Below are 24,610 nucleotides of genomic sequence, written 5' to 3'. Positions count from 1 at the left end.
CGAAGCCTTCAGGGAAGCCTCCGGATGGTCCCTAGAGCCTCCGGGGGGTCAGGGGAGGCTCCTTTCGCCCTCCCCAGGCTCCTACAAAGCCCCTGGAGCCTGGGGAGGGCTGAAAAAGCATGTAAAAATGGGGGGTCGCGCGTTGTGGGTGCATGCGCACTGGGTGGGGGTCGCGCATTGCATTATAGGTGCGGCACGCCCGCACTCGATCCCCCTGCGCTCCCCCCACTTGTGGCACGTGAGCCAAAAAAGGTTCGCCATCACTGTCCTATGAGATTCCAAGGACTTGTTCTCCTCATCAATTCCTTGGTCTTTATTGCAGTAATTGGCTCATGTTTCACAAAACTGTCTTGAATTTGCCATACATTCCTAGAAACACCAAGCAATGTCAATTCTAAAGATGAATATTTTACATATTCCCATTAACAACAATTTTTATATATTTAAATTTATTCCTACTTTATTTCTATTCCTTGACTTCCTGATCATTTGCATTTACAGATATTAAAATAATATCATCAACACAGCAGAGGTTACTGATATTTCTTCTTCCTGATTTAAAGCTATAATCTTCTAATTCAATTCAATTCAACATATATTTCCCAAATAGGTTAAATAGATATTGGTTGAGTATACAGTCCTTTCTCATTCCTTTGTGAAGTTTCAGTAGTCTGCTTTGCAATACACAATCCACACTATGGGTTCCTGACTCTGTATATACTTCACATTAGGACAATGAGATGTTCTTGGATTTCATTTTTCTAAACATATTCCACAGTTTAATATAATCAATACGATCACCACATTCATAGTAAGATAAAGTTGAAAACTGCAAAACGATTAGTAATGCAATTCATGATTTTTCCAGGTTGAAAGCACTCTGACATTCTATACTAAACTATAAGCTCATCCTCACATCTACTGACATATTCATAACTGTTTTTAAGAACATGTGATCATAATGTCACCCATGTTATTTTCAGAGCACTACAGACATAGTCTAAATTTCTTCTAGTTCTTATTTGTTTCACTGCCATTGGGTGATTATGAAAACTCAAGGGGGCACAATTTTCTTTGGCTGATTTACTTTGCTTCCTACAAGCAAAGTAAATGAGGATACCAGCAGAAATGGGAAGGAGGGAGGGGGGAGAGAGAGATAATGAATGAATGAATGAATGAATGAATGAATGAATGAATGAATGAATGAATGAATGAATGAATGTCATTTCATGGCAATGCATCCAAAAAGTAAGTAGGATATTATAAAATTAAATTTGAGGTCACTTCATTTTAATGTAGTTTATCAGTGTTTACTTTCCATAGAGCTATTTTTTCTTTTTATTGTCATTTTGAAAACTTTAATTTCATTGTTCAATTGATTCCATTGATTAGTGTTGAGATGCTAGGGTTTTCATGGCTCTTCCTTACCAGGCTTGGATAGGATTCTGTCAGTAGCTACACCACATTCATTTACTGTAATCCACTTTTCACTTTTGAGTCTTTTGGGACCCTGCCATGATGAAAAAAAATATTAGACCAAAAATGAATGTCACATCATCATGATAGAAGTTTTCCCATTTTGTATGTGCATTGTGGGCACACATAAACATGCAGAAAAATATGTGTATCACTGGCATGATGCTTACTTGATAATTTTGAAGAAATAGCTAGATTCTGCAAAAATCTTGGATTCCAAGGTTACCAACATACCTCAAAAGATTGTGGTTGCAGAGAAACCTTCATGTTTGTTGCATTGAATTATTTATAAAAATGATAAAGAGGAAAAATAAATAAATGATAGATAGATGATAGATAGACAGACAGAGATTTACCAAAGTTACTGTATATGTAAGAGTCCAATTCAATTTTTCCAAATAAATATTTTCTAACAACAATAGGAATAATGTTATTCTGATCTTTGGAAAAGGTTTATACCTCTGAAGAGCAAACATAATTTTTTTTATTCTCTTACATAGCATTTTAAGTATACATTCACATAGTTGTTATTCTTCTATACATTTATCATTCTTATACATTTGTTATTTCATTTAATAGATTATAATATACAGTTTGGGTTGCTTTATTTACCATCCCTTCTTCCTGTTGTAACACCACATCATTTCCCCTTTCTTTTCTCCCTTCATCCCTTCTCTACTTTCTTCCTTCTTCCTCTCCTTCCCCTTCCTTCTTCCCTTACCTTTCTCCTACTCCTATTCATCTTCCCCTTCCTACCTATCTCCTTCTATTTCTCTCCCTTCCATCCTCATCTCCTCACCTGTTTCTTATTTCCCTATCTTCCTTTCATGTTCTCCTCCTTTCTCTCTTTCCTTCTAATATTGGAGGTGTCTCTTTCCGGCCAGTTTATATTATCTTGGGATGGTATTTCCGCAGACCCAAATATAATTTGATTTCATTTCTTATTCCCTTACCATCGCTAATCTATCCTAGCTATATTTTCCTCCCTTTTATATCTTGCTTTGGATGTATACTTATATATTTAATATTTTCTTTTCTGTTTTCCCCTTCTTCCCTCCCTCCTTTCCATTTAACAGTGCCTCATCTGGGTTCTATATCTTCTCCCTAGTTTTTCTACTTTCGTTTCTCTAGCCAATCATAGAATCTTCCCCATGTCTTGAAGTACTCCAATTTCTTTTTATTCTTTATTTTTATTGTCAACCTATTCATCTCTGCACAATCTAATATATTTTTTATTATCTCTTCATCTGTTGGTAGCTTATTTGATTTCTAATTTTGGGCACATACAATTCTTGCTGCTGTTATTATGTATATAATCAAATAGGTATAATCTTTCTTGAATTTCTCTGAGATAATACCTAATAAGAATATTGTCAACTTAGACTTCCGGTTCCGGCGGCTACGGCGACAGGCAGATCGCTGCCTGCTCCAGCTCTCCCGGTGGGCTTCCCCCGCTTCTGGGGGGGCACAAGACGCCTTGGAGGGGCGTCTTGCCGAAGGAACGGCTCGCGGAGGGTCCTGGCGTCGGCGGCGGCTGGCGGGGGCTCCTCCGCTTCGTTCTAGGCATCGGGGAGCAGTTTTGGAGGACGTGCGTGCGCACGCGTCTCGCCCCATGCCGATCGGAGAACACACTTCCGAACGAAGCAGCGGCAGTATGGTGAGAGGCTTCCTTTCTGCATTCCTTCGCTTTTGAATTGATGAACTTTTCAGCACTTTTAAAAAGTTAAACTTTCGGATCCCTGCTGGAGGTGCGGCTAGAGGGAGGGGGATTTCCCCCCCTCCCTCGGACAAGCGGCTTGAAAAGACTTTCCTTCCATCCCCAGAGAGGAGGAGGGGGGAGAGCCAACTAATGATGCCTCACCCCTATAAAAGTGATTTTCATTCGACCTAGCTCCAGAACTAATGGATGAACTGAGAACTTTTTGAACTTTTAAAAATTTTACTATGCCTCTGAGCCCAAAGCTGGCAGGGCAAGATGGCACACTTCCGTTGTCTTCATGAACTGTGAAACCTGACTCCACCTTTAAAATTCAGGCTTCCGGTCTTTGTCTCCGAGTCACCCAGAGGAATTTCTTGTGGATTGCTACTTTTTGAACTCTTTGGAGAAAAAAAACTTTCATCTACTGCTAGAGTGACTAAAGAAATCCCCATCTGTTTGGATCCTCTGCCTTCTGAATTCGCCTGCCTGCTCTACCTCTCCAGCTGCCCAGTCTCTACTTTGACTGATCTCCTTGCTTCATAAACCATGTCTCCAAAAAGACCACCTCCTGGAAAGCCTGGCTTTGCTACTTCTGCTCCAACGTCTGCAACGTCTAGTCCAGCTACACAGTCAAAGATATCAGAATTGATGCAACCCAAGACTACAGAGATAGACTTCCAACAAATGCTTCAACAAATTTTACAAGGCCAGGAGGAAATTAAGAAACAGTTAAGGGAAATGAAAGATGAAATTAAACAGAATCAAGCCCAAATCTTTAAGAACTCACAGAGACTGGACCTTGTGGAGGGTGGGGTGGCGGAGGCGAGGGGGGGGGTAGAGGCCTTACAGAAGGGGAACAAAGAACTTGATATCCAACAAATGAAAGCAGAGTTTGAAAGAATGTCCTTTTATCTTAGATTTCAAAATGTAATAGAAGCAGATGGGGAAAATATAAGGGACATTATGACTAACATTCTAGCTGAATACATACACAAAGATAAACAGCAGATGGAATGGGAGATAGATCTAGCTTATAGAGTGAATTCAGCATATGCCAGAACACATAATGTACCCAGGGAGGTTCATATTAAATTTCTTAGGAAAACCACAAGAGATGAAATTCTGGGTGTACAAAGGGGGCAAACACTGACATACCACGATAGGGAGATAACCATTCTAAAGCAGATTCCCAAAAAAATTAGGGAAAAAAGGAAAAGTTATTCGCAATTGGCGAATAAATTATACCAGAAGGGGGTGTGGTTTAGATGGTTGATGCCTGAAGGTATGCTGATATTCTGGGAGGAGACAAGAATCAGAATCAACACACCCATAGAGGCACAGGCCTTTATGGAAAAAAACAAAGCGAACCTAGAAAAAACAGATGACACTACAACGGTTATACAGGACACGGGAGGGGCCGGAGCTCTGCCAGCGGGGGGTGAAGGGGCAACACCAAGAAAGCTCAGATCACAAAAATAAATAAGAAAACCACAATGTTATAAACAGACCGAAAGTATTAATGAATTTACAACTAGACTATATATTATAATTATATAAACTGATTGAAAAGTATTTTTTCTAGAATTAATATGCTGATTTTTTTTATGACTATGTAATAAGGTTTGATATTTTGATGTAACCTAGGAGTCTGGAGGGAGGGGGCGTCTGCCATACTTGCAACTGCCAAAATTTGTAACTATTCCACTTACCCTTTTCCGCATAAATGTTTTTAAAAAAACCAATAAAACTTCTTGGAAAAAAAAAAAAAAAAAGAATATTGTCAACTTGTAAAGCATTTCCATGACTACTATCAAGTTGACATAGAAAAAGGGAGGAAAGGGAGGAAAATTCCATGTATACCTTTGGCCAAAGTCAAGTCTCATATTCCTACAGCTGGCGTGTGAAATGTGCGTGTTCATAGCCTGCTGCAGCACCTGGTTGGTGGATGTCATTTATGACACAGATAGAAGGGAGGGGATACAGGGGTAAAGTTCAAATGCAATTAAGCAGAATTCAGTTTCGGCTCCACAGAAGAACATGCCAAAATGTTGGTCCTAATAAATGAATGGATTTTTTTTAACTTTGTCTCGAGACTTGTAAATTAATTAGGTTATCTTTTAGAAATTTCAGAGAGAGCCAAAACTGACTTTTAAAATCTATCAAGATTTCTGGGCTTCCTGAATCTGTCCAGTCACTTCCCAATATTTGAGGTGTTTGGAGGGAAAATCAGACAACCATGGCATAAAGTGGATTATCAGAAGAAAGCCTGATTTCAGCTAGGAGTTTGGCCAGCCCCCGACATCAAATCTCCAGACATCACAGGTCCAGACATCCAAGCTGCAGTGCCTTTCTCAGCGGCAGAAGCAAGAAAGGATGAGTACTGGTGGAAATTTCACCCCCAAGCAGCTGAAGTTGAGTTGGCTTATCCCAATTCCCAGATAAAGGAAGGGTCTTGAGCAAGTTGGTAAGTGTGGACAGGACTATGCACAAGCCAGGCTCCCAAAGCCCCAGATGAAATCCCTGGAGAGTCAATGCAGCAACTGAGGGAGGATTTTGACCAGACAACACTTCATGAGGAGGGGCCATCATGCCATCTAAAAGAGAGGGGAGAGTAATCTGATCCAGTTGAAGGGAAGAGATACATACTGGAGTGCAGCCCCTCTCCCCCAACCAATAAAAGGAGAAGGAGCCCAAAACTGCAACCAGTGCCTGTCCCAAGCAGCAGGCAGGCTGCCCAGAGCAGGCAACCCACTCCCTATCTCCATACTAGAGGTGAAGAAGATGGTCAGCCATATCAGGCACAAGCATACATACAGAGGCCGACAGGAGATTGGAGGCATAGGGCTGAACGACCCCCAATTCAGGGGAAAGTTTGATGGGGACTCAGACCAGCTAGCTCTATTCCTTGATTCAGCTGATATCCACTTAGGATGCTATGGGCACCTCTATTCATCCCCCAGAGCCATGGTGAATACTATCTCAGAGGGGCTATAGGAGAAGCAAGGGAATGGCTAGCAGCCCTCCACAAGAGGAGAGCTCCCCAACTGCAAAACATAGATGACTTCCTGCAACTGCTAGAGGTCAGGTTTGAGGAGGAGGACCCTTATGCAGAAGAGGAACTCAGCAACCTAAAGAAGAGGGGCCGCTCCATCAAAGAGTGCATCCATGAATTTAGGATGATCATTGGAAGGCTATCCTCTTTACCAGAGCAGATGCTGATGCACTTTTTTAGAACAAGCCTGGACAAGAAAATTGCCCTGATAACCACATACCGCGACATCTCAAATCAACTCTCTGAGTGGTTCTGAGTAGCAACAAAAGTTGATAGTGGGCTACACGCCAACAACATAAGAAAGCAACCGGACACAAAAGAGAGAGGTCAACCAGACTTGAAACCACCCAGCCGATGGGGAACCACAGCACCATAGCGGGCCCTGAGATCAGCCCTCCCTTGGAGTCTGCTGAAATGCTACAGATGCAGGGGATGGGCCACATGGCATCTGTGTGCCCAACCACAGCCCCAAAACCAAGGCCAGACCCACTGCCCAGTGCATGGCCAGAATGACCAAAACATCCTGGAAAGCCCTTCAGGTTGCAGAGGCCCCTCAAGTGAAAGCAGTGGAATCCCAGGCAATTATGACCAGTCGCATGAATCCTATGACAGCAAGGACGAGGGAGAAAACAACTCAATGGTGAGTGAACCAATTCACCTTTCCTTTTTTCAATATGCCTCACAGCCCCAAAAACAGGAAACCAGGGGGATTTCCAAGCCCTAATAGACTCAGACTGCACTAGGTGCTTGATCAACCTAACCACAGTTCTGAAACTGAGGATCAGAGCAAAAGACTGGCCCACCCGATCTGGTTTGAGCAGGTCAATGGGTCCCTAATGGGAAGAGTTTATGACACCCATCTAACTGAACCAGTGAGGCTAGAACTAGTGGATCACTGGGAAATAATTCAATTTATAATAGCCTCCAAAATCACCGACACAGTCATAGTGGAAATCTCATGGCTAGACAAGTGGGGACCAACCATATGGTGGCAAGGGAGTACCTGCAGACTTAGGATATTAAGGGGCCCTCAACCCCTTCCACACCAGCAAGCAGAAACACCACCCACATTGGAAGGCCTCCAAAAGAGCTCACAAGAACATCTGGCAACCACATCCAACAAAACCCCAGAGGTCAAACTGATTCAGATGGAATAGCAGGACCTCACAGAAACATTCAGCAAGGGTGAGTGCAATGTTCTGCCTCCTCACCATGAGGCAGACTGTGCCATCGAAATCAACCCTGGGGCAAAACTACCCAAGCTCAAACTGTATGCCATGGTGCCCCAGGAAAAGCAAGAGATGTGCAGCTACATAGACAAAACCTAGGAAGAGGGTTCATTGAGTCAGCCAAGCACGGGTCGTGGCACTGGTCCTCTTCAAAGAAAAAAAAAGATGGAACGATAAGATTTTGTGTGGGCTTTCGAGGGATAAATGGGGTGTGCATACACAACCTATATCCCCTCCCCCTCATGAAGAACATGCTATCTCATCTGGCCAAGGGAAAATTCTTCACCAAACCTGACCTCAGAGAAGCATACTACCAAGTACGTATCAGAGAGGGAGATGAGTGGAAAACAGCATTCAACTGCCCCCTAGGGAGCTTTCAATTCAAAGTGATGCATTTCGGAGTGCAGTGGGGCCCAGTTGTATTCATGCAGTTAATAAACAAGGTGCTGCAAGAGCATCTCTAAAAGGGGGTTCTCATCTACCTGGTGACATCCTCATCTACATTGAGACCATGGACGACCACATACATTGGCCTGCCAAGTACTGAAAAAACTTCTGGCAGCCAACCTATACGTCAAGGTATCAAAATGCGAATTCCACTGGGCATTGTTAGACTAGCTGGGTTAACGAGTGTCAAATGAGGGAATAGTGATGGTCCCAGCCAAAGTACAAGCTGCCCTAGGCTGGCAACCCCTTCACACCCACAGACAGCTACAAAGTTTCCTAGGGTTAGCGAACTTCTACAGGCAATTCATCTCCTCCTTTGCAAAGATTGCCAAATCCCTAGCAGACCTCCTGAAGACAGGGAGCCCAGGAACAAAACCTCATCTGGGACAACCCCTACTGTGGGACCTAAGCTGCCAAGAGACATTAGAAACACTAAAAAAAATGTTTGCAAAGGAGCCGGTGCTGAAGCATCCTGACCCTGAGCAACCCTTCATGATCCAGACAGATGCCAGCGACATGGGAGTGGGAGCGATGCTACTCCAAAGAAACAACCAAGGAAACTTACAACCCTGTGCCTACACCTCCTGCAAGCTCACAGACACAGAGAGATGATGGGCTGCTTGGGAAAAGGAGGCTTTCGTAGTGAGATATACACTGCTAACCTGGAGACACTACACTGCTAACCTGGAGACACCTTTTGGAAGGGGGCCAGAAACCATTCAAAGTCTGGATTGACCACAAAAATCTGGAGGCATTTAGGACCCCACGGAAACTATCACCCAAATAAGTTCAATGGGCTCAATACTTCAACCATTTTGATTTTGTTTTAAAGCACATTCCAGGTTGGAGGAACCTTCGAGCTAAAGCCCTGTCCCGCATGCCTCAGTACAAATGTGAACGAGAGCACGTACTGGACACCATCATTCCCTCTACTCAAACAGCTGTCCAAGTGACTACCAGGTGGCAATGTCGTGACCAGCAAGACCAACCCACAAGTGACCTAACCACGAGACTCAAAACCAAACTGCTAGCAGACCCCCGGTTCCGAAACAACCAACAAATCTTGACAAAAAGAGACAACCTTGCATGGAAGGGGGCAAAACTCTATGTCCCAGAATCCCTACGTACCCTAATTATCCAGAGGAGTCATGACGCCAAACCGGCAGGCCACTTTGGGTTCCTAAAGACTTTACACTTAACCCGGAGGCAATTTTGGTGGCCTGGCATAAAGAAAGATGTGGATAGTTATGTGAAAAGTTGCATCATCTGTGCCACAATGAAGAGATGACTGGGAAAACCCCCCGGACTGCTGCAAACAGTAGCAGAGCCAACGAGGCCATGGAAGGAGATCACAATGGACTTTATATTAGAGTTCCTGAAAAGTGGGGAAAACATGGTGATTTGGACTATAATAGACCTGTTCTCCAAACAGGCACACTTCATACCTGCAGTGGATTACCCTCGACTCAAAAGCTGACTAAACTGTTCATGAAGCATATCTACTGACTGCATGGAGTATCTCAAAAAATTATTTCAGACAGAGGGGTCCAGTACACGGCTAAGTTCTGAAGGGAGTTCCTGCAGTCCAGTGGGTCATCTCATGGTCTTAGTTCATCTTTTCATCTGAGCACCAATAGGGCAGCAGAGAGACATGGTATGGCAGTACCTGAGGTGCTACATGAACTTTCAGCAGTCCAATTGGACAGGCCTTTTATCTTTTGCTGAGGTTGCATACAATAAAGCTGTTCACAGTAGCACATGACTCGTGCCATTCAAAGTAGTGAGCAGCATGGACTTTGTCCCAATGCCTGAGTATCCAAGGGATCCCCCCTCCTAAATCAGCTTGACTGATTGGATGTCAATGCTGAAAGCAGCCTGGAAAAATGTCAATAAAGCACTGGCTAAAGCAGCTCAAACCTATAAGAAACAGGCAGATAAATACCGGGCTCCACAACAGCCATTCCAGGTGGGAGAGAAGGTTTACCTCTCCACAAAATATTTGAGATTAAAACTGCCTAGTAAGAAACTGGGGCCAAAGTTTATGGGACCATTCCCCATAGTAAAGATCATCAACTCAATCGCAGTGTAATTGAAACTGCCTCGATTTCTGCCTCGAAGATATATCCGGAATTTCATAGTAGCCTCTTAAAACCCATGATCAGATTCACTCTGAACCACTACCACGAGAACCCCTGGGGCCCTGTGGTCATAGGGGGCCAATCCCATTATGAAGTTCAATGAGTCCTTGATTCGAGGTGGCACAGGACACAACTCCAATACTTAATGAAGTGGAAGGGCTACCGCTTATCAGAGGCATCTTGGGTAAAAAGTAGAAATATCCAGGCTGATCACCTTATAGCAAAATTGCATGCAGAAAATCCAAGAAAGCCTGGGGGAGGGACGCATTCCTAAGTTATACACTTGTAGTCAAATTGTTTTGTTTCACACAGGTTGCTTTCGGGAAGTGAGGGAATCTGGATGTCAACTTGTAAAGCATTTCCATGACTATTATCAAGTTGACATAGAAAAAGGGAGGAAAGGGAGGGAAATTCCATGCATACCTTTGGCCAGAGTCAAGTCTCATATTCCTACAGATGGCATGTGAAATGTGCGTGTTCATAGCCTGCTGCAGTATGTGGTTGGTGGATGTTATTTATGACACAGACAGAAGGGAGGAGATACAGGGGTAAAGTTCAAACGCAATTAAGCGGAATTCAGTTTCGGCTCAACAGAAGAACATGCCAAAATGTTGATCCTAATAAATGAATTTTCCATATGTATGGCTTGCAACATACTTTTCAGCTCCAAGGTAGCTTTCTCTTGTTGTGTTGATATACTTATAGCTTTCTGTGTCGCTGGACTTGACAGTGTCGCTGTTATAGATGCATATGATGTTATTTTCTTCATCTTGGTGTTTGTTTCTGACATTGTTGTGTTTGAACTATAATCCGATTTTATAATCCAAAAGTAAATTGGTAAATTAATTGTAATCCTGGAATTGCCCACAGCAGCTCAAACACCAGCTTTCAAGAAAAAAAAAAAAACCAACCCCCATTCTTGGTCCCAGCCTTCAGGTTCTTGCTACCTTAATCCATTTGCTTTGTAGTGCCAACATGTGGTTAAAAAAAAACCTGGGTGAAAAGGCTCTCAGTTCAACAACAGAGAGAGAGAGAGAGAGAGAGAGAGAGAGAGAGAGAGAGAGAGGGAGAGAGGGAGAGAGAGAGAAGCCCCAAAATTAATTCCACAATAAACCACACTTCCATGCAAAAGTGAGGTGGGGGAAAGGAAAAAAAGGAAGGAGAAAGATAAAAATTGTGTTAGAAAAGGACCAAAGTAGACAAGTAAAAAAGAAAAAAGAAACCCTTTAGTTTGAGTTGTCTGATATAACCAAATTTCTTCTTCCGATAAAAAAGCACACCACTTGAAAACAAAGTAATTGTCAAAAATTATTAGTGTTACTAGAAAAAGAAATGTGCAAGGTAAAAGTCATTTGCTTTCTAGCCCTTCAACAGTTAAATAGTTCTCAAGATTTATCATTTCTTTTATTCTGTTAGTAGTCTGTCTTCTGTTCGCTACTAGCCTGACAGTGGGAGAGCTTTCTAACGCCTGCCACCCCCTATCCCCTGCCACTCTTTCTTTTTAAAAGTTTTTTTTTTCAACCGGATGTTAAGGTTAATTACAGGAATGTTGTAATTTCAAGCAATCTTGTTATCTCACCCAGATGAAGCACTTCATTGATTTTCCAAACTGCTCAGCCATGGAAGCTCATAATGTCTGCCTTTCCTGCTTTAGGTCCAGGAGCAACTGCATAGCAATTTGCAGGTGTTTTAGAGGAGTTGTGGGTTCCCCAACCAGACCTACTTGTGCTGCCCTTCTTCATTGCCCCCACTTATGAGGGTGTCATGTGACTGAGAGTGCATGAATGACATCAAGTTGGCCAGGCTCACTCAGTCACATGTCCTCACACATAGTATTAATTTATCATAGCACTGCAAGTATTCTTTCATTGGACAGCTAGATTCTGTTTCCTATATCACTTGATGGCTTCAAGAGGGTTTCAGTTCCTACAGATCTTATCGTCTCTGGTCAAACAAGGAAATTTCTTCCTTATTGGTATTTGGGATTGAACTTTTATATTGTTCTTATTGTACAAATGTGCTTAAATACAACATGTCTTAATATAATGTCTGTAACCAGTGGAGAAACAATGCGAAAAGCATGCTATAATCTAGGAAATGTGTGTCTCTCTGTGTGTGTGTGTTGTATTTGTGCTGATAAATAAATAAAGGGAGACTAGTATGGATCCATTTCAAGCTATTTAGCTTTCATCAGCTAGCCATACCCTTACTGGGATTCGAACCAGGGCTGTATTGCATATTAGGGCGATGTAATTGCCACTAAGCCACAGGCTCTCCTTCTTTACCAGCTAAGCCAGGGAAATAGGTATGTATTTGTGTTACAACCCCTGGTATGCCCAAATATGGGAGGGAGCTCACTACTCCCTCTTTCTGTCATTCGGCTCATCACAGAAAACCATCCAGGTGTGTGTGTGTGTGTGTGTGTGTGTGTGTGTGTGTGTGTGTGTTGGTTTGACTGCCCTGCCAGAAAACAAAAAAATGATTTTTGCTCAAATTCAGAATATAATTCTATCTTACGGCATGGGTAATAGCATCACTTCCTTTTAATGTGTCTATCTCAAACACAAAATGACATTGTGTCTACAATTGTTCCCTATAAGTGATAGTCAATAAAATACTGCGAAATTTAAAAAAAACATGGCAACATGTGATATGTGAAACCAGCCAGAATAATTTGCTAGATGATACCTTCCTTCCAAACAAGACTTTAGAAACTCTGTGGAAAACTATAGGTTCATGTGTAAATAGTGTGCACAGATTGAACTTCAAGGTTGGCTTCTTCAGAATGCGGGTTGCCTTTGTTTCTGCAGAATCAAAAAAATCCTGTGGGGCTTTCCCCCTGGAACTCCAGTTTCAGAAGTTATTTTTAAAGTATGAATTTGGTAGGTGAGTTGCTTGATAGTAGCTTTGTGAATGTCAAAATCACTTGTTATCGTAGGGCACTTGAGATTCTGCTGAATCTCACACCTAGCACTTCTAGGAAGTATGGCCTACAATATTGCAACCTAACAATGTTTGGGTTGAGTGATTAAACCTCAATCTGCTTCCTTTGCAGTGATTGACTTTTAATGAAGGAGAAATCAGGAAAGAACAAAGACTTCTGCCAAAAGAGGCGAGAGGAGAGGAGAGAGAAAGGACTAGAGGATGGATGGAAATAAGAAGGGAGGGAGGGAGGGAGGAAGGGAGGAAGGAAGGAAGGAAGGAAGGGGGATAATTAATATTTTTATTTTTCAACTATAGATAATTGGATTGAACAAGGATAAATGAATGGAATATGGGTTAGTAGCAAACCTCCAACTTCTTAAATCTCTAAATAGAAATTATACTTAGCTCCAGTGATTTAGAAAGGTATAATTTTATGAGAAGTCAAGTGTATTCCAGTAATGGAAAGCCAAAAGCAGAGAATCGTGCACCAGAATCCCTAAATTCAACCTTCCTTTCCTTAGCTGTCTGCCATTGCCCATCTGAAGTGATCAATCAGATTGAGGCAAGATATTTTCATAATGGTCAGTCTAAGTATAGTTTGGTATGCACTTCCCTCCTTCTTCCATCCAGCTGACCTTGTGGCAGTGTCTTGAGAAGAGATATATTTTACTTTCATTTCCCCAAACAGTCGTCCCTTCATTCTCTCTCCCCACAGTTCATGGCAATCTGTCATTGCATAGCAGCTAAGCACAAGCAGCATAAGCAGCAGCTGACAGATCATGCTAAATCTAAATAAATTGGGGTGCTAGATGAAGGTTTTAGATATGCAAACATACTAGTTTATAGAACAGGGAACTACTGTAAGGTAAAAAACGCAAGTGAAAAAGGCATTTTGCCTTTTTTGCACAAAAGGGATTCTCTACACTGTTTTGTGATGTTAACAGCTACAACAACTCAAATTCCAATTAGATTTATAGAGTAGAATGGCTTTGGCCATGATGGAATTTTACAGAAACACTTATTAATATCCTTAGAACAAAAAGACAATTCTGGTAAATAACATTCTATAGAAAAGTCTGGTAACCCAATTTCAATGGAGAATTTCTGAATAATTAATATCTCATACTGCAGGCATTCCAAATGGCAACTTACCATTCATATGTCATAATTGTGAGGAAGTGTAATGGTGATGTGGAAGACAATTGTATTTGAAGAGTTTAATGGCAGTTTTATTTCTCCATATTAAGAAAAGTCTAAAAGTGTAAAGCTGAGCTAACTTCCATGACTTTGACTCTTGCTTCATGAATAAAGTGTGTGTGTGTGTGTGTGCGTGCGTGTGTGTGTAATCTTCACATAGCTGCAGATCTTTATCTGTGAAAAATCTCTGATTTTTGCTTCCCATATCAGAGTCAGGTACATCTCCAGTTGGGACTTCAAATAGAAAAGCTCTTGAATGTTTACTCCTTTTTGCCAAATGAACATGTATAATTCAACAAATATATAGCAGATACACTACAAGTCTTTTATATGTTCATCTCCATAGTACCAAATTATGTCTTTTTTTTCTCTTTTGCTATAGCAGACAAACAATTAATTATCCTTTCTTTGCAAGTAATTTGCTATTCCAATAACCTTCCATAAAGAAAGAAAGAAAAGGACAAAAATGAATGAGTGTCAGACTACTGTGATAGACGTTTTCCCCTTTTGCATGTGCATTATGGCCACACTTACCATATATATGAAGAACTTTTGTAGCACAAGCATGATGCTGACTTGATCATTTTGAAGAAACAGCCAGATTCTGCAAAACCTTGGATTCTAAGGACATTACTAGACTCAGGGGCTAATGCAATTTTCCCAAATAAACATTACAATAGGAATTGTAATTATATTATATGCTCCATCTTAAATATTAGTAAACATAATTAGAATGTCAAGTATAAGCTAGGTGGCATTGAATTGGCTGATGACCCTTGCTTTGTCAAGGACCTAGGTGTACTTAACTCTGATGATCTATGCTCCAAAGTTCACTCTAACAGGGTTGCTAAAAAACCCTTAAGAGTTGTAAATTTAATTTTGCACAGTTTTTTTTCTGGAAACATTGTATTGCTAGTTAGAGCTTATAAAACTTATGCTAGACCAATCTCAGAGTATTGTTCAACTATTTGGAATCCCCACCATATATCTGACATCAGTACAATTCAGCAGGTTCAGAAGTATTTCACAGAAATTTTTTGCATTCTTCTTTACTCAATAGAATTTCCTATACTACTAGGCTCGAAATTCTCAGTTTGGATAAGTTAGAACTGCGTCACTTGTGGTCAGACCTAGGTATTGCATACAAAATTATACATAGTAATGTTTTGCCTGTAAATGACTTTTTCGTTTTAATCGCAAAAATACATGCAGTAACAACTGCTTTAAACTCAATGCTTACAGTCATTTTAAACTTGACTGTAAAAAATATGATTTGTGTAATAGAGTTGTCAAAGTCTGGAATGCTTTACCTGATTCAGTTGTTTCAGTTACAAATTTTCACAGTTTCAGTTTCAAATTGACTTCCGTGGACCTTACATCATACTTAAGTGGTTAGTAGAGAAGGCATGCATAAGTGCACTAACATACATATCGTCACTGTCACTGTATTTTTATTCTTTTATTCTTGTTCTCATTTTTATTTGACAAATTCTAATAAATAAATAATGTGATCTTTGGGAAAGGTTTGTACTCCTGGAGGGTATCTGAGTATAAGAATTCAGCAAAATTCTTTTCCAATTTATTATTCAACATTTCCACATATATTTTATTTCCCAATATGCAAAGCAATACATATAAAGGAGGAGGAGCTTCCTGGAGCAATGGCGGTCTGCCTGAGAGCTCCTTAGACACGCGAGCTCTTTTAAGGGAGCAGGGGTGCTGCCGGCCCCCCATTTACACCATGGGGGCCAGGTGTCCAATAAACAGTCACCCTGGGTTTTTCTATGACCCAAGGGGGGTCTCCCAGGGTGGTGTGAAGATCTGGAAATAGCTCGGAGAGCGGACTGGGGAGCTGCCGAGGAGAGACGCCGCCCAGGAATGCCGTTTGAGTTGGAGGAGTTGAATTTGCCGTTCTGGGAGCGGAGAGGTACAGAGGAGCTCGGGAGAATGGCAAAAGGTGGAGAAACGGCATCCGGAGCGTGCGGGGGTGTGTTATTGTCGCTTTGGAGGCTTGTGGCTTGGAGCGAGCCGAAAAGCCGAACGCCAAATCCCCCTAGCCTACAGCAGACTGGAGAGATGTGGGAGATGCTGGAGGTTGAGTTGGGAGGACTGGAGGTTGATTGGATTGGACAGGACTGGAGCAGGAAGGACTGGAGGCCGGTAGGAGCGGCGTTGGGGCTTGAAATGGCTGGAGTGCTTAGAACATGGATGCAGGCCTAGGCAAGACTTGAATGCCGAAGGCCGGTAGGAGAAGGGCAGCTTTTCAGGAGGCCGCCTGGAGGCCGGGGGGGGGGAGGCTTGCTGGAACTGGCAGGCTTGTTGGGAACTGGCAGGAGGTTTAACATCAGACTTGGCAGGAGAGCTTCTTCCCCTGCCAGCCACCTCCTTGACTGTTCCGTTTATTCCCCCCCCCCTGCTGACTTTTGGACTAACAGCTGCCCCTGCTTTTCATCCGTGCGCGCCTGGAGGTTTTTACCGCCCTATTTTCATCTGACTGACCATCTGCCCCTCCCCATTATCAAGCAAAAATCCATCTACCCCTCGCCATCCACCACTGACCACCTACTAGCCCCCACTTAGTGACCGGCACTTGACCATCTTATTATCATCATTACCCCCCCCTCATCTTGGACTGGATGACTTTTTATACTGATACCCGGCTGTTACAATTTTACTGGACTATGGCATACGATCATACCATCTGCAGCACAGAGCCTAGGCCCTAATGAACTTTTAACAGCATATGTATTCCAGGCTAGAGAGAGGGAATACCCCCTCTCGCAGGTGTGGCCCTCCGCCCTTTCTAGGGCCCACCTTGATGACGGATTTCTTAATCCCGAGAGGTGGAGGAAGCGGAGACTTAGGGGGTTTTTAGTGAAATGTTTTTTAAATTCTTTTAGGGGTTTAGGGGTTGGGGGGGTGGGCCAGATCAGGAGCGATGACGGAGCCAGGTCACCAGGCGGGGTCTTGAGCAGAAGGAGCAGAGAGGAGGAGGGGGAGAGGATATCATTCCCATACAGGGCTTCGTGATTCCAACAGTCGTAGGGAGGGGCAGATACGAGGACAGACTAACAACCCGTAGTCGGTTGGGAGACCGTGGGTGCTGGTTACACCCGGTCGCTTGTACCAACCCCCGCGTTCTAGGTGGTCAGGATCTGCAGGCCTAGGGCCTGAGGCTGTTGTTATGCAATGCGAGGTCCGTTGTCAATAAGGCCCCCCCCATTCACGATCTGATTTTGGAGGGGGAGCCGGACCTCGCGGGAATAACGGAAACCTGGTTGGGCCACGAGGGAGGGTTACCCCTCGTGGAAATGTGCCCACCAGGTTACCAAGCATTTCACCAGCCCCGGGCCCGGGGAAGGGGCGGTGGGGTAGCAGTGATTATCCGGGAGGATTTAGAGCCGAGGGAGTCCACTGTGCTACAGACGTCCGGATGTGAATCCCTGGTTGTGAAATGGGGCCCTAGGAGGCAGATGGGCTTGCTGATAGTATACCTGGCTCCCCGCCATACATCAGCGACCCTGCCTGAGCTCCTCGAGCTGATCTCATCGGTGGCGGTTGAGACCCCCAAACTTTTAGTGATGGGGGATTTTAACCTGCCGTCGGTGGGAGAAGCATCAGAGGGGGCTCAGGAGTTCATGGCTTCCATGATAGCCATGGACCTGACTCAAATGATTCAGGGCCCGACACACGAGGGAGGTCACACCTTGGACCTTGTTTTTGTCTCTCGCCAGTGGTTGAGTGATCTGGGAGGAGTGAATTTAACCATCACTCCTCTGTCATGGTCAGATCACTCACTCCTCCGTCTTGACTTCCCTGGTGCTACTCCTCGCTGCGGGGAGGCGGAACTGGAGAACACTAGATGGTTCCGCCCCAGGCGCTTGATGGAACCAGACAGGTTCCAGACGGAGCTTGGGCCACCTCCTGCAGCCCTGACCCGCCCTCGAGTAGAGGACCTGGTGGCCGCGTGGAATAATGCGACTACCGGGGCCTTGAACCGGGTGGCGCCTTTGCGGCCTCTCCGGCGGCAACGATCCACCCTGGCCCCTTGGTTTACCGAGGAGCTAAGGGTGATGAAGCAAGAGATGCCTAGAGAGTCGTTGGAGATCCTCCCGAACCGAACTTGACCGAGCACAGGTATGAGCCCATTTAAGGACGTACCTAGTGGCATTGAGAACGGCCAAACGTCAATATTGTGCCGCTCTCATTGCATCCGCAGGGACCGCCCTGCCGCCCTGTTTCGGGTGTCCCGCTCTCTTCTGTTTCAGAGGCCACGGGAGGCCCCTTTACAGGGCAGGGCAGAGGAGTTTGGGAAATACCTGCAGGATAAAGTCGCTCAAATCCGGAAGGATTGGGTCCCCTTCAGTGGCCCAGTCGAGACGCCAGTGGCGAGTCTTGAGAAACCTTTTTGGGAGGAGTTTGACTTGGTTGTCATCGAGGATTTGGACAGATTGCGTGGGCGACTGCGACCTACCACATGTTTGTTGGACCCGTGTCCCTCCTGGCTTGTACTGGCATCCTGGGAGGTTACACGCGACTGGCTCCTGGACCTAGTGAACGCTTCGTTGGGTGAGGGGTCTCTCCCGGCCGCCTTGAAAGAGGCGGTGGTGAGACCCTTGCTCAAGAAGCCTTCCCTGGACCCTATGGAGCTGGTCAATTATCGTCCTGTCTCCAACCTTCCCTTTTTGGCGAAGGTTGTGGAGAGTGTGGTGGCTTCTCAGTTTCCACGACATCTGGAGGAGAATGATTATCTAGACCCGCGCCAGTCCGGCTTTCGCCCTGGGCACAGCACTGAGACGGCCTTGGTCGCGTTGGTAGATGATCTCTGGAGGGCCAGAGATAGGGGCTGTTCCTCTATCCTGGTCCTATCACACCTCTCGGTGGCTTTTGATACCATCGACCATGGTATCCTGTTGCACCGACTGGAGGGGTTGGGGATCCGGGGCACCGTCTTGCGGTGGTTCGGCTCCTACCTCTCCGGCAGGACGCAACGTGTGTTGGCAGGAGAGCAGAGGTCGACCCTAAGCCCCCTCATCTGTGGGGTGCCACAGGGGTCGGTCCTCTCGCCACTCCTGTTCAACACATACATGAAGCCGCTGGGTGAGATCATCCGTGGTTTTGGGGTGGGATACCACCTGTACGCTGATGATACTCAGCTGTACATTTCCACCCCAAACCACCCCAACGAGGCCGTCGAAGTGATGTCCCGGTGTGTGGAAGCCGTACGGGTCTGGATGGATGACAACCGACTCAGGCTCAACCCTTCCAAGACGGAGTGGCTGTGGGTTCCGGCTCCCCGGTTCAACCAGATAATTCCATCTCTGGCCATTGGGGGCATTCAACTCGCCCCCGTGGAGCGGGCGCGCAATTTGGGCGTCCTCCTGGATGCCAAGCTGTCCATGGATGAACATGTGACAGCCGTGGCCAGGGGGGCGTTCCATCAGGTTCGCCTGGTGCGCCAATTGCGCCCCCTATTGGACCGGGACGCTCTACGCACAGTCACCCATGCGCTGGTGACGTCTCGCCTGGACTACTGTAACGCTCTCTACATGGGGCTTCCCTTGAAATGCACTCGGAGACTACAGTTGGTCCAGAATGCGGCCGCGCGGGTGATTATGGGGAGCACCAGGTACTCCCATGTGACACCACACCTGCGCGAGCTGCACTGGCTTCCTGTGGTCTATCGAGTGCGTTTCAAGGTTTTGATTACGATCTTTAAAGCGCTCCATGGCTCAGGACCTAGTTACCTGCGGGACCGTATTCTGCCCCATACATCCCTACGACCTATTCGCTCGCACAGAGAGGGACTTCTCCAGGTGCCGTCCACTAGACAATGCCATGGGGCGGCGCCTAGGAGCAGAGCCTTCTCTGTGGCGGGCCCAGCCCTGTGGAATGACCTCCCCCCGGATATTAGGACCACTACAGACCTCCGCTCCTTCCGTGTTAAGCTCAAGACCCACCTTTTTCAAATATCTGGCCTGGCCCAACCATAACTTCGTTACGCTCCTGAGGGGTTTTTAATTCAGCAATTTTATTTAGGGGATTTTAAACTGTGTTTTAACTGTGTTTTTAGCTGTGTTTATTGTCTTTCACTTGCAGGTCTACTCTCCTCCATGCACAAATGTAATTGTCCTTGTTTTTTCATATGTATGTGTGTCCTATGTGTATTTTATCCTTGTGATTGTACGCCGCCCCGAGTCCTTCGGGAGAGGGTTGCGGCTAATCAAATAAAATTTGACTTGATTTGATTTGATTTGATAAAGTCACAGAACTCACATTTCCACCTGTTATAAAGAACAAATTCCATATTCCTATTTGCAATGATATTGGATTGAGCAAAGTGAAATAAATATCATTGCAAATAGGAATATAGAAAAATTAATATTAATCTAGGTAAGATTGAGTATTAAAATTGTCTGATAGGTAGAAGCATGCAAATATAGGAGGGAAATGTAAGGTCAGAAAACTATTAGAAAAGTCCTTCTGCCTTCCTTGCATAGAAGGTATTTTCCATACTGTCTCAAGACTCAAGATGTAGGATACTTTGATAGAAATGATACATTGATTAAAAAGAGGATGTTCATTTTATTCAGGAGAAATTACAGGAAAAAATGATCACATTTTTAAAACCTCCTTTCTGTTATAAAATATTTTTTCCATAATGACATTATACCTGATCCTCATTTCATCCACATTTAGCATCTGTATCATTCATTGAAAGTAATTACAGAAATTTGCACAACATTGGAAAGGTGTGGAGATCCCCACAGATGATAAGATAGTAAAAAAAAAAAACAGAATGTGCAGAAATGAATAGATTAACACTTGAAATTAAAGAAAAGGAAGACACATAATATTTTGAATAATGAGATTTGTTTTATCTATGGTTAAATAACAGAAACAGAACTTAGAACATTTAAAATTATAAACAAATGATTAATATTACAATGAGGGCTAATTATGATGTGTTTATTATCAATATGATTTAGTATTAACAATTAAGTATTATTATTTTGAGAAAATACTGTTATTATATGACCATTACTAATGAACATTTTTATTATTATGAGGAAGACTATTGCTCAAGCTCACTGTAACCAGACAACACATTGTTTATATATTGTCTATGTAGAAAAGTCAAAGAAAATACAAGAAAATGCCATTGTGCTGAATAAAAGAGAACCATTAAAAGAAAATTTCAGAATCTCCACAGTTTATACAGGACAAATTTGATGTTTTTATTCCTCATGCTATAAATGATTGGATTGAACAGGGGTGGAAGAATAGAATATAGAATAGTCAACCCAAAATCTAAGTATGATGGGGTGTCAGAAGGACATCTCATATTGGCAAAAGATGCACTTAATAAAAGCATGGACACTACTGTAATATGTGGAATACAAGTTGATAAGGCTTTTAGCCTTCCTTGCTCAGATGGGATTCTTTGCACTACTTTGAAGATTGTAGCGTATGATATGATAATAAAAATAAAGCAACCTAGGGCAACAATGATATTGACCATAACAACTCCAAATTCGACTAGATTGGTTCCAGAGCAGGATAGCTTTAACAACTGGGGAATTTCACAGAAAAACTGATTTACAATATTAGAACAGAAATGGATGGAAAATGTACCAGTGGTATGCAAAATTCCACAGAGAAGACTGGCAATCCAAACCAGACATAGAATTTCAATGCAGGATTTCCAATTAATTAGTGTCTCATATTGGAGTGGGTTACAAATAGCCACATATCTATCATATGCCATCACTGTAAGGAGGAAGAAATTTGAAAGTGTAAAGAATGCAAAGAGAAAGACTTCAGCAACACAACCAAAGTAAGAAATGTGTCTGGTGTCCATCAGAGAATTTATCATGGATTTGGGAACAATGGCAGAAACAGAACCTAGGTCCTGCAATGCCAAATTCATCAGGAAGAAATACATGGGTCTGTGCAATCGATGGTCAGAAGCTACTGCAGATATGATTAGAAGGTTTGTTGTTAGAGTTGCTGAATATAACACAAACAACAAGAAAAAATGTAAAAGCTGCAATTGCTGATTTTTTGAGAATTCCAGGAGGAAAAAGTGAGATATTGTGGTTTGATTATCCATGCCTCATTTATGACAAAGTTGCACAATATAACTGCAAGGAAGAGATGCAATTTGACAGAGTTTGGCAAAGGGCATTTTGAATTGTGTTAAGAACAGAAAACAAAGAGCAACTTAAAGACTCAAGAGACTAAACAGAAGATCACACCTTGGAAAGATTCATTATAGGATGAAAATGTTGGACCCTACTCAGCTAATGTTTATCCACCTGTACTCAAGAACCAACCACCAACCCCACATATTTCCTTCTTTCCTCTTTCCTCTTTCCAGTTCTGTTACTTCATCTACTGATCAAAGGAATTAGGAAACCCTGCTCAAATACATTTCAACCATGGAAGATTACTGGGAATATTTGGACTATTCACAATCTCTCACCAGTTTTACAGGCTTGTGATATGTTGGAAAATTGAAGGATGCACTTTGTATGTGCCTTGTGCTTTTAGAGGAAAGACAATGGAAATCTAGCAAATAAATATAAAAATTAATTGTTAGATCATTTACTTGGAAATCTTCAGGTCAGAAAATGCAACATTGTTTTTTGTCTGTGTGTCTCTGTGTTTATGTGAGAAACATTTTTTTTTTCTTGGTTGCCCTAGCAAGGAATTAAGAAAAATAGCAGAATAAGCTTTTAAACAAAGACATACATTTTATATTCCTAAACATATATTTAATGGTACACATTTAAAAATGGAACTTTACTTACAACAGAACTGGTATCTTGATATTCATTAGATGATATGTTTGATTATCCCATTGTAAATAATTTCTAAAGAAATCACAAATTAGCAGAATAAATTAATGAATTTTCTTGTGAAACAATCAGAAACTTTTAAAAACAAAAGATAAAAAAATATATTGGGAAATGTTATCATCCATTATTTTATTCAGAGAGATTTAAAATGTCTTTTTTCTCCCACTTATTTAATTTCATGACTAAATTATTTCAAATGCATCAAGATTTGATATAAATTTCTGCAAATTTGAACTGTTTTAAGGAACAAACATTGATTCATTCCATACAGTGTACATGGAAATCTCACCAAACTTGCTTCTGATTCACAATATACTATGTAAGGTCCAAATTTTTGAAAATAATATTAAAAAAAACCTTTGTAGTCTCTCTGAAAATAGCCTAACTTCTAATACCACCACATAAGGCAAGCATTTGATTAAATTCTCTTACCAGTCAAAAAATTAAATCAAACCTGAGTTATAAAATATTTAAATAAACATTAATTTCACATAAAAAGGGAAACTTTTCTAAACTTTTTACTTTTAGAAAATTTTGTCTTTTATTATATGGTTTTAAGAGTATTAAATATTTCTCCAGGAAATAAATGTTGTTTCAGTAATTTTCATCTAATTAAATAACTACGCAGTGAAAGATGTTTTTATTTTAAATATTTATTAATATCTCTTCCATTTCCCTCAAGAGTCTTGCACAAAAAAGATAAAAACAAACCTGACTTTGTGTGCTTATTAACATAATTGGCTATTAACAACTCTGTAGATATTTCTGAATGCCTCAGTACCAATTGTCACATTGCATAATAAGCCCTTACAGCAAAATGAACAGATTTTATTATTTTTCATACTCTGGTACTTTTTACTTGAGTAATGAATATTTGCAATAATTAAAAGTAATGTTGAAATATTTAAGAAGTATGCACACCATGATTCAAGAATCAGAAGATCCTTAGCAGTGGGGGGTTGCAGGCGGTACTTCCCGTACTGGCATACCGGAGCCTGCCCGGAGCACCGGATACCATTCCGGTAAGGTGCTCTGGAGGAACCACCCGCCCACCTGAGTTCCTTACTGGTCTTTCAAGTCCTTAGCACTTCAGCGCATGGCATGTACAGTGCCCGTGTGATGCTCCGCTGAGCAGCTGGAGCATCGCAGAGGCTCACGGAGGCATGCTTGTGCTGCATGGATATGTGCACACGCTGTGTGCATCCATGTGGATGCTGCCGGTCCCGTTCCAATTGTACCAGTTGGAATAGGATCTGGAACTCACTACTGATCCTTAGAGGCAGATTATTATGATGACCAAACCTTCCTCCATATCTGGCAACTTTGACTGAGAGGAAGGAAACAATAATTGGAAAGTGCACAAAAATTGAATATTCCATTTGGGAATTCACAGCATATGTGGGGGGAGATATGGATTACATATGCTCCACTAAGCAAACAGAGACAAAGACAACAGTGTCCATAGGTGGAGGGGCAAGTGTGGTCACATTGATACTACAGCAATGCTGCTTGTGAGATATACATATATTTTCTACAGGTGTTTTCTACAACTCTTGATGATCTCAAGAGGGTTTCAATTCCTCCAG

At 42.7% G+C, this 24,610-nt stretch overlaps 2 protein-coding genes across 2 annotated transcripts in view; one reads left to right on the top strand and one right to left on the bottom strand.

The window, feature by feature from the left end:
* The first annotated feature begins 2,932 nt into the window (after positions 1-2,932).
* Positions 2,933-24,610, top strand: part of LOC309402056 (uncharacterized protein) — a 130,151-nt gene continuing 108,473 nt past the window's right edge. The window contains exon 1 of the mRNA XM_081971564.1: positions 2,933-4,954. Coding sequence (XP_081827690.1) covers positions 3,722-4,654 — 933 coding nt within the window. The 5' untranslated portion in view covers positions 2,933-3,721 and the 3' untranslated portion in view covers positions 4,655-4,954. The remainder of the gene's footprint in view (positions 4,955-24,610) is intronic.
* On the bottom strand, positions 21,362-22,276 carry LOC309402062 (olfactory receptor 14A16-like; the record flags this gene model as incomplete). The annotated part of the gene is made up of 1 exon (XM_081971570.1): positions 21,362-22,276. The coding sequence occupies one exon, from the start codon at positions 22,274-22,276 to the stop codon at positions 21,362-21,364; it is 915 nt and encodes a 304-aa protein (XP_081827696.1).

This window comes from Natrix helvetica (assembly GCF_964273705.1).
Source record: "Natrix helvetica genome assembly, chromosome: Z".
Taxonomy (NCBI): Eukaryota; Metazoa; Chordata; class Lepidosauria; order Squamata; family Natricidae; genus Natrix; species Natrix helvetica.
Note: the sequence above shows the minus strand (reverse complement) of the source record. Positions and strands in the feature narration are given on the sequence as shown.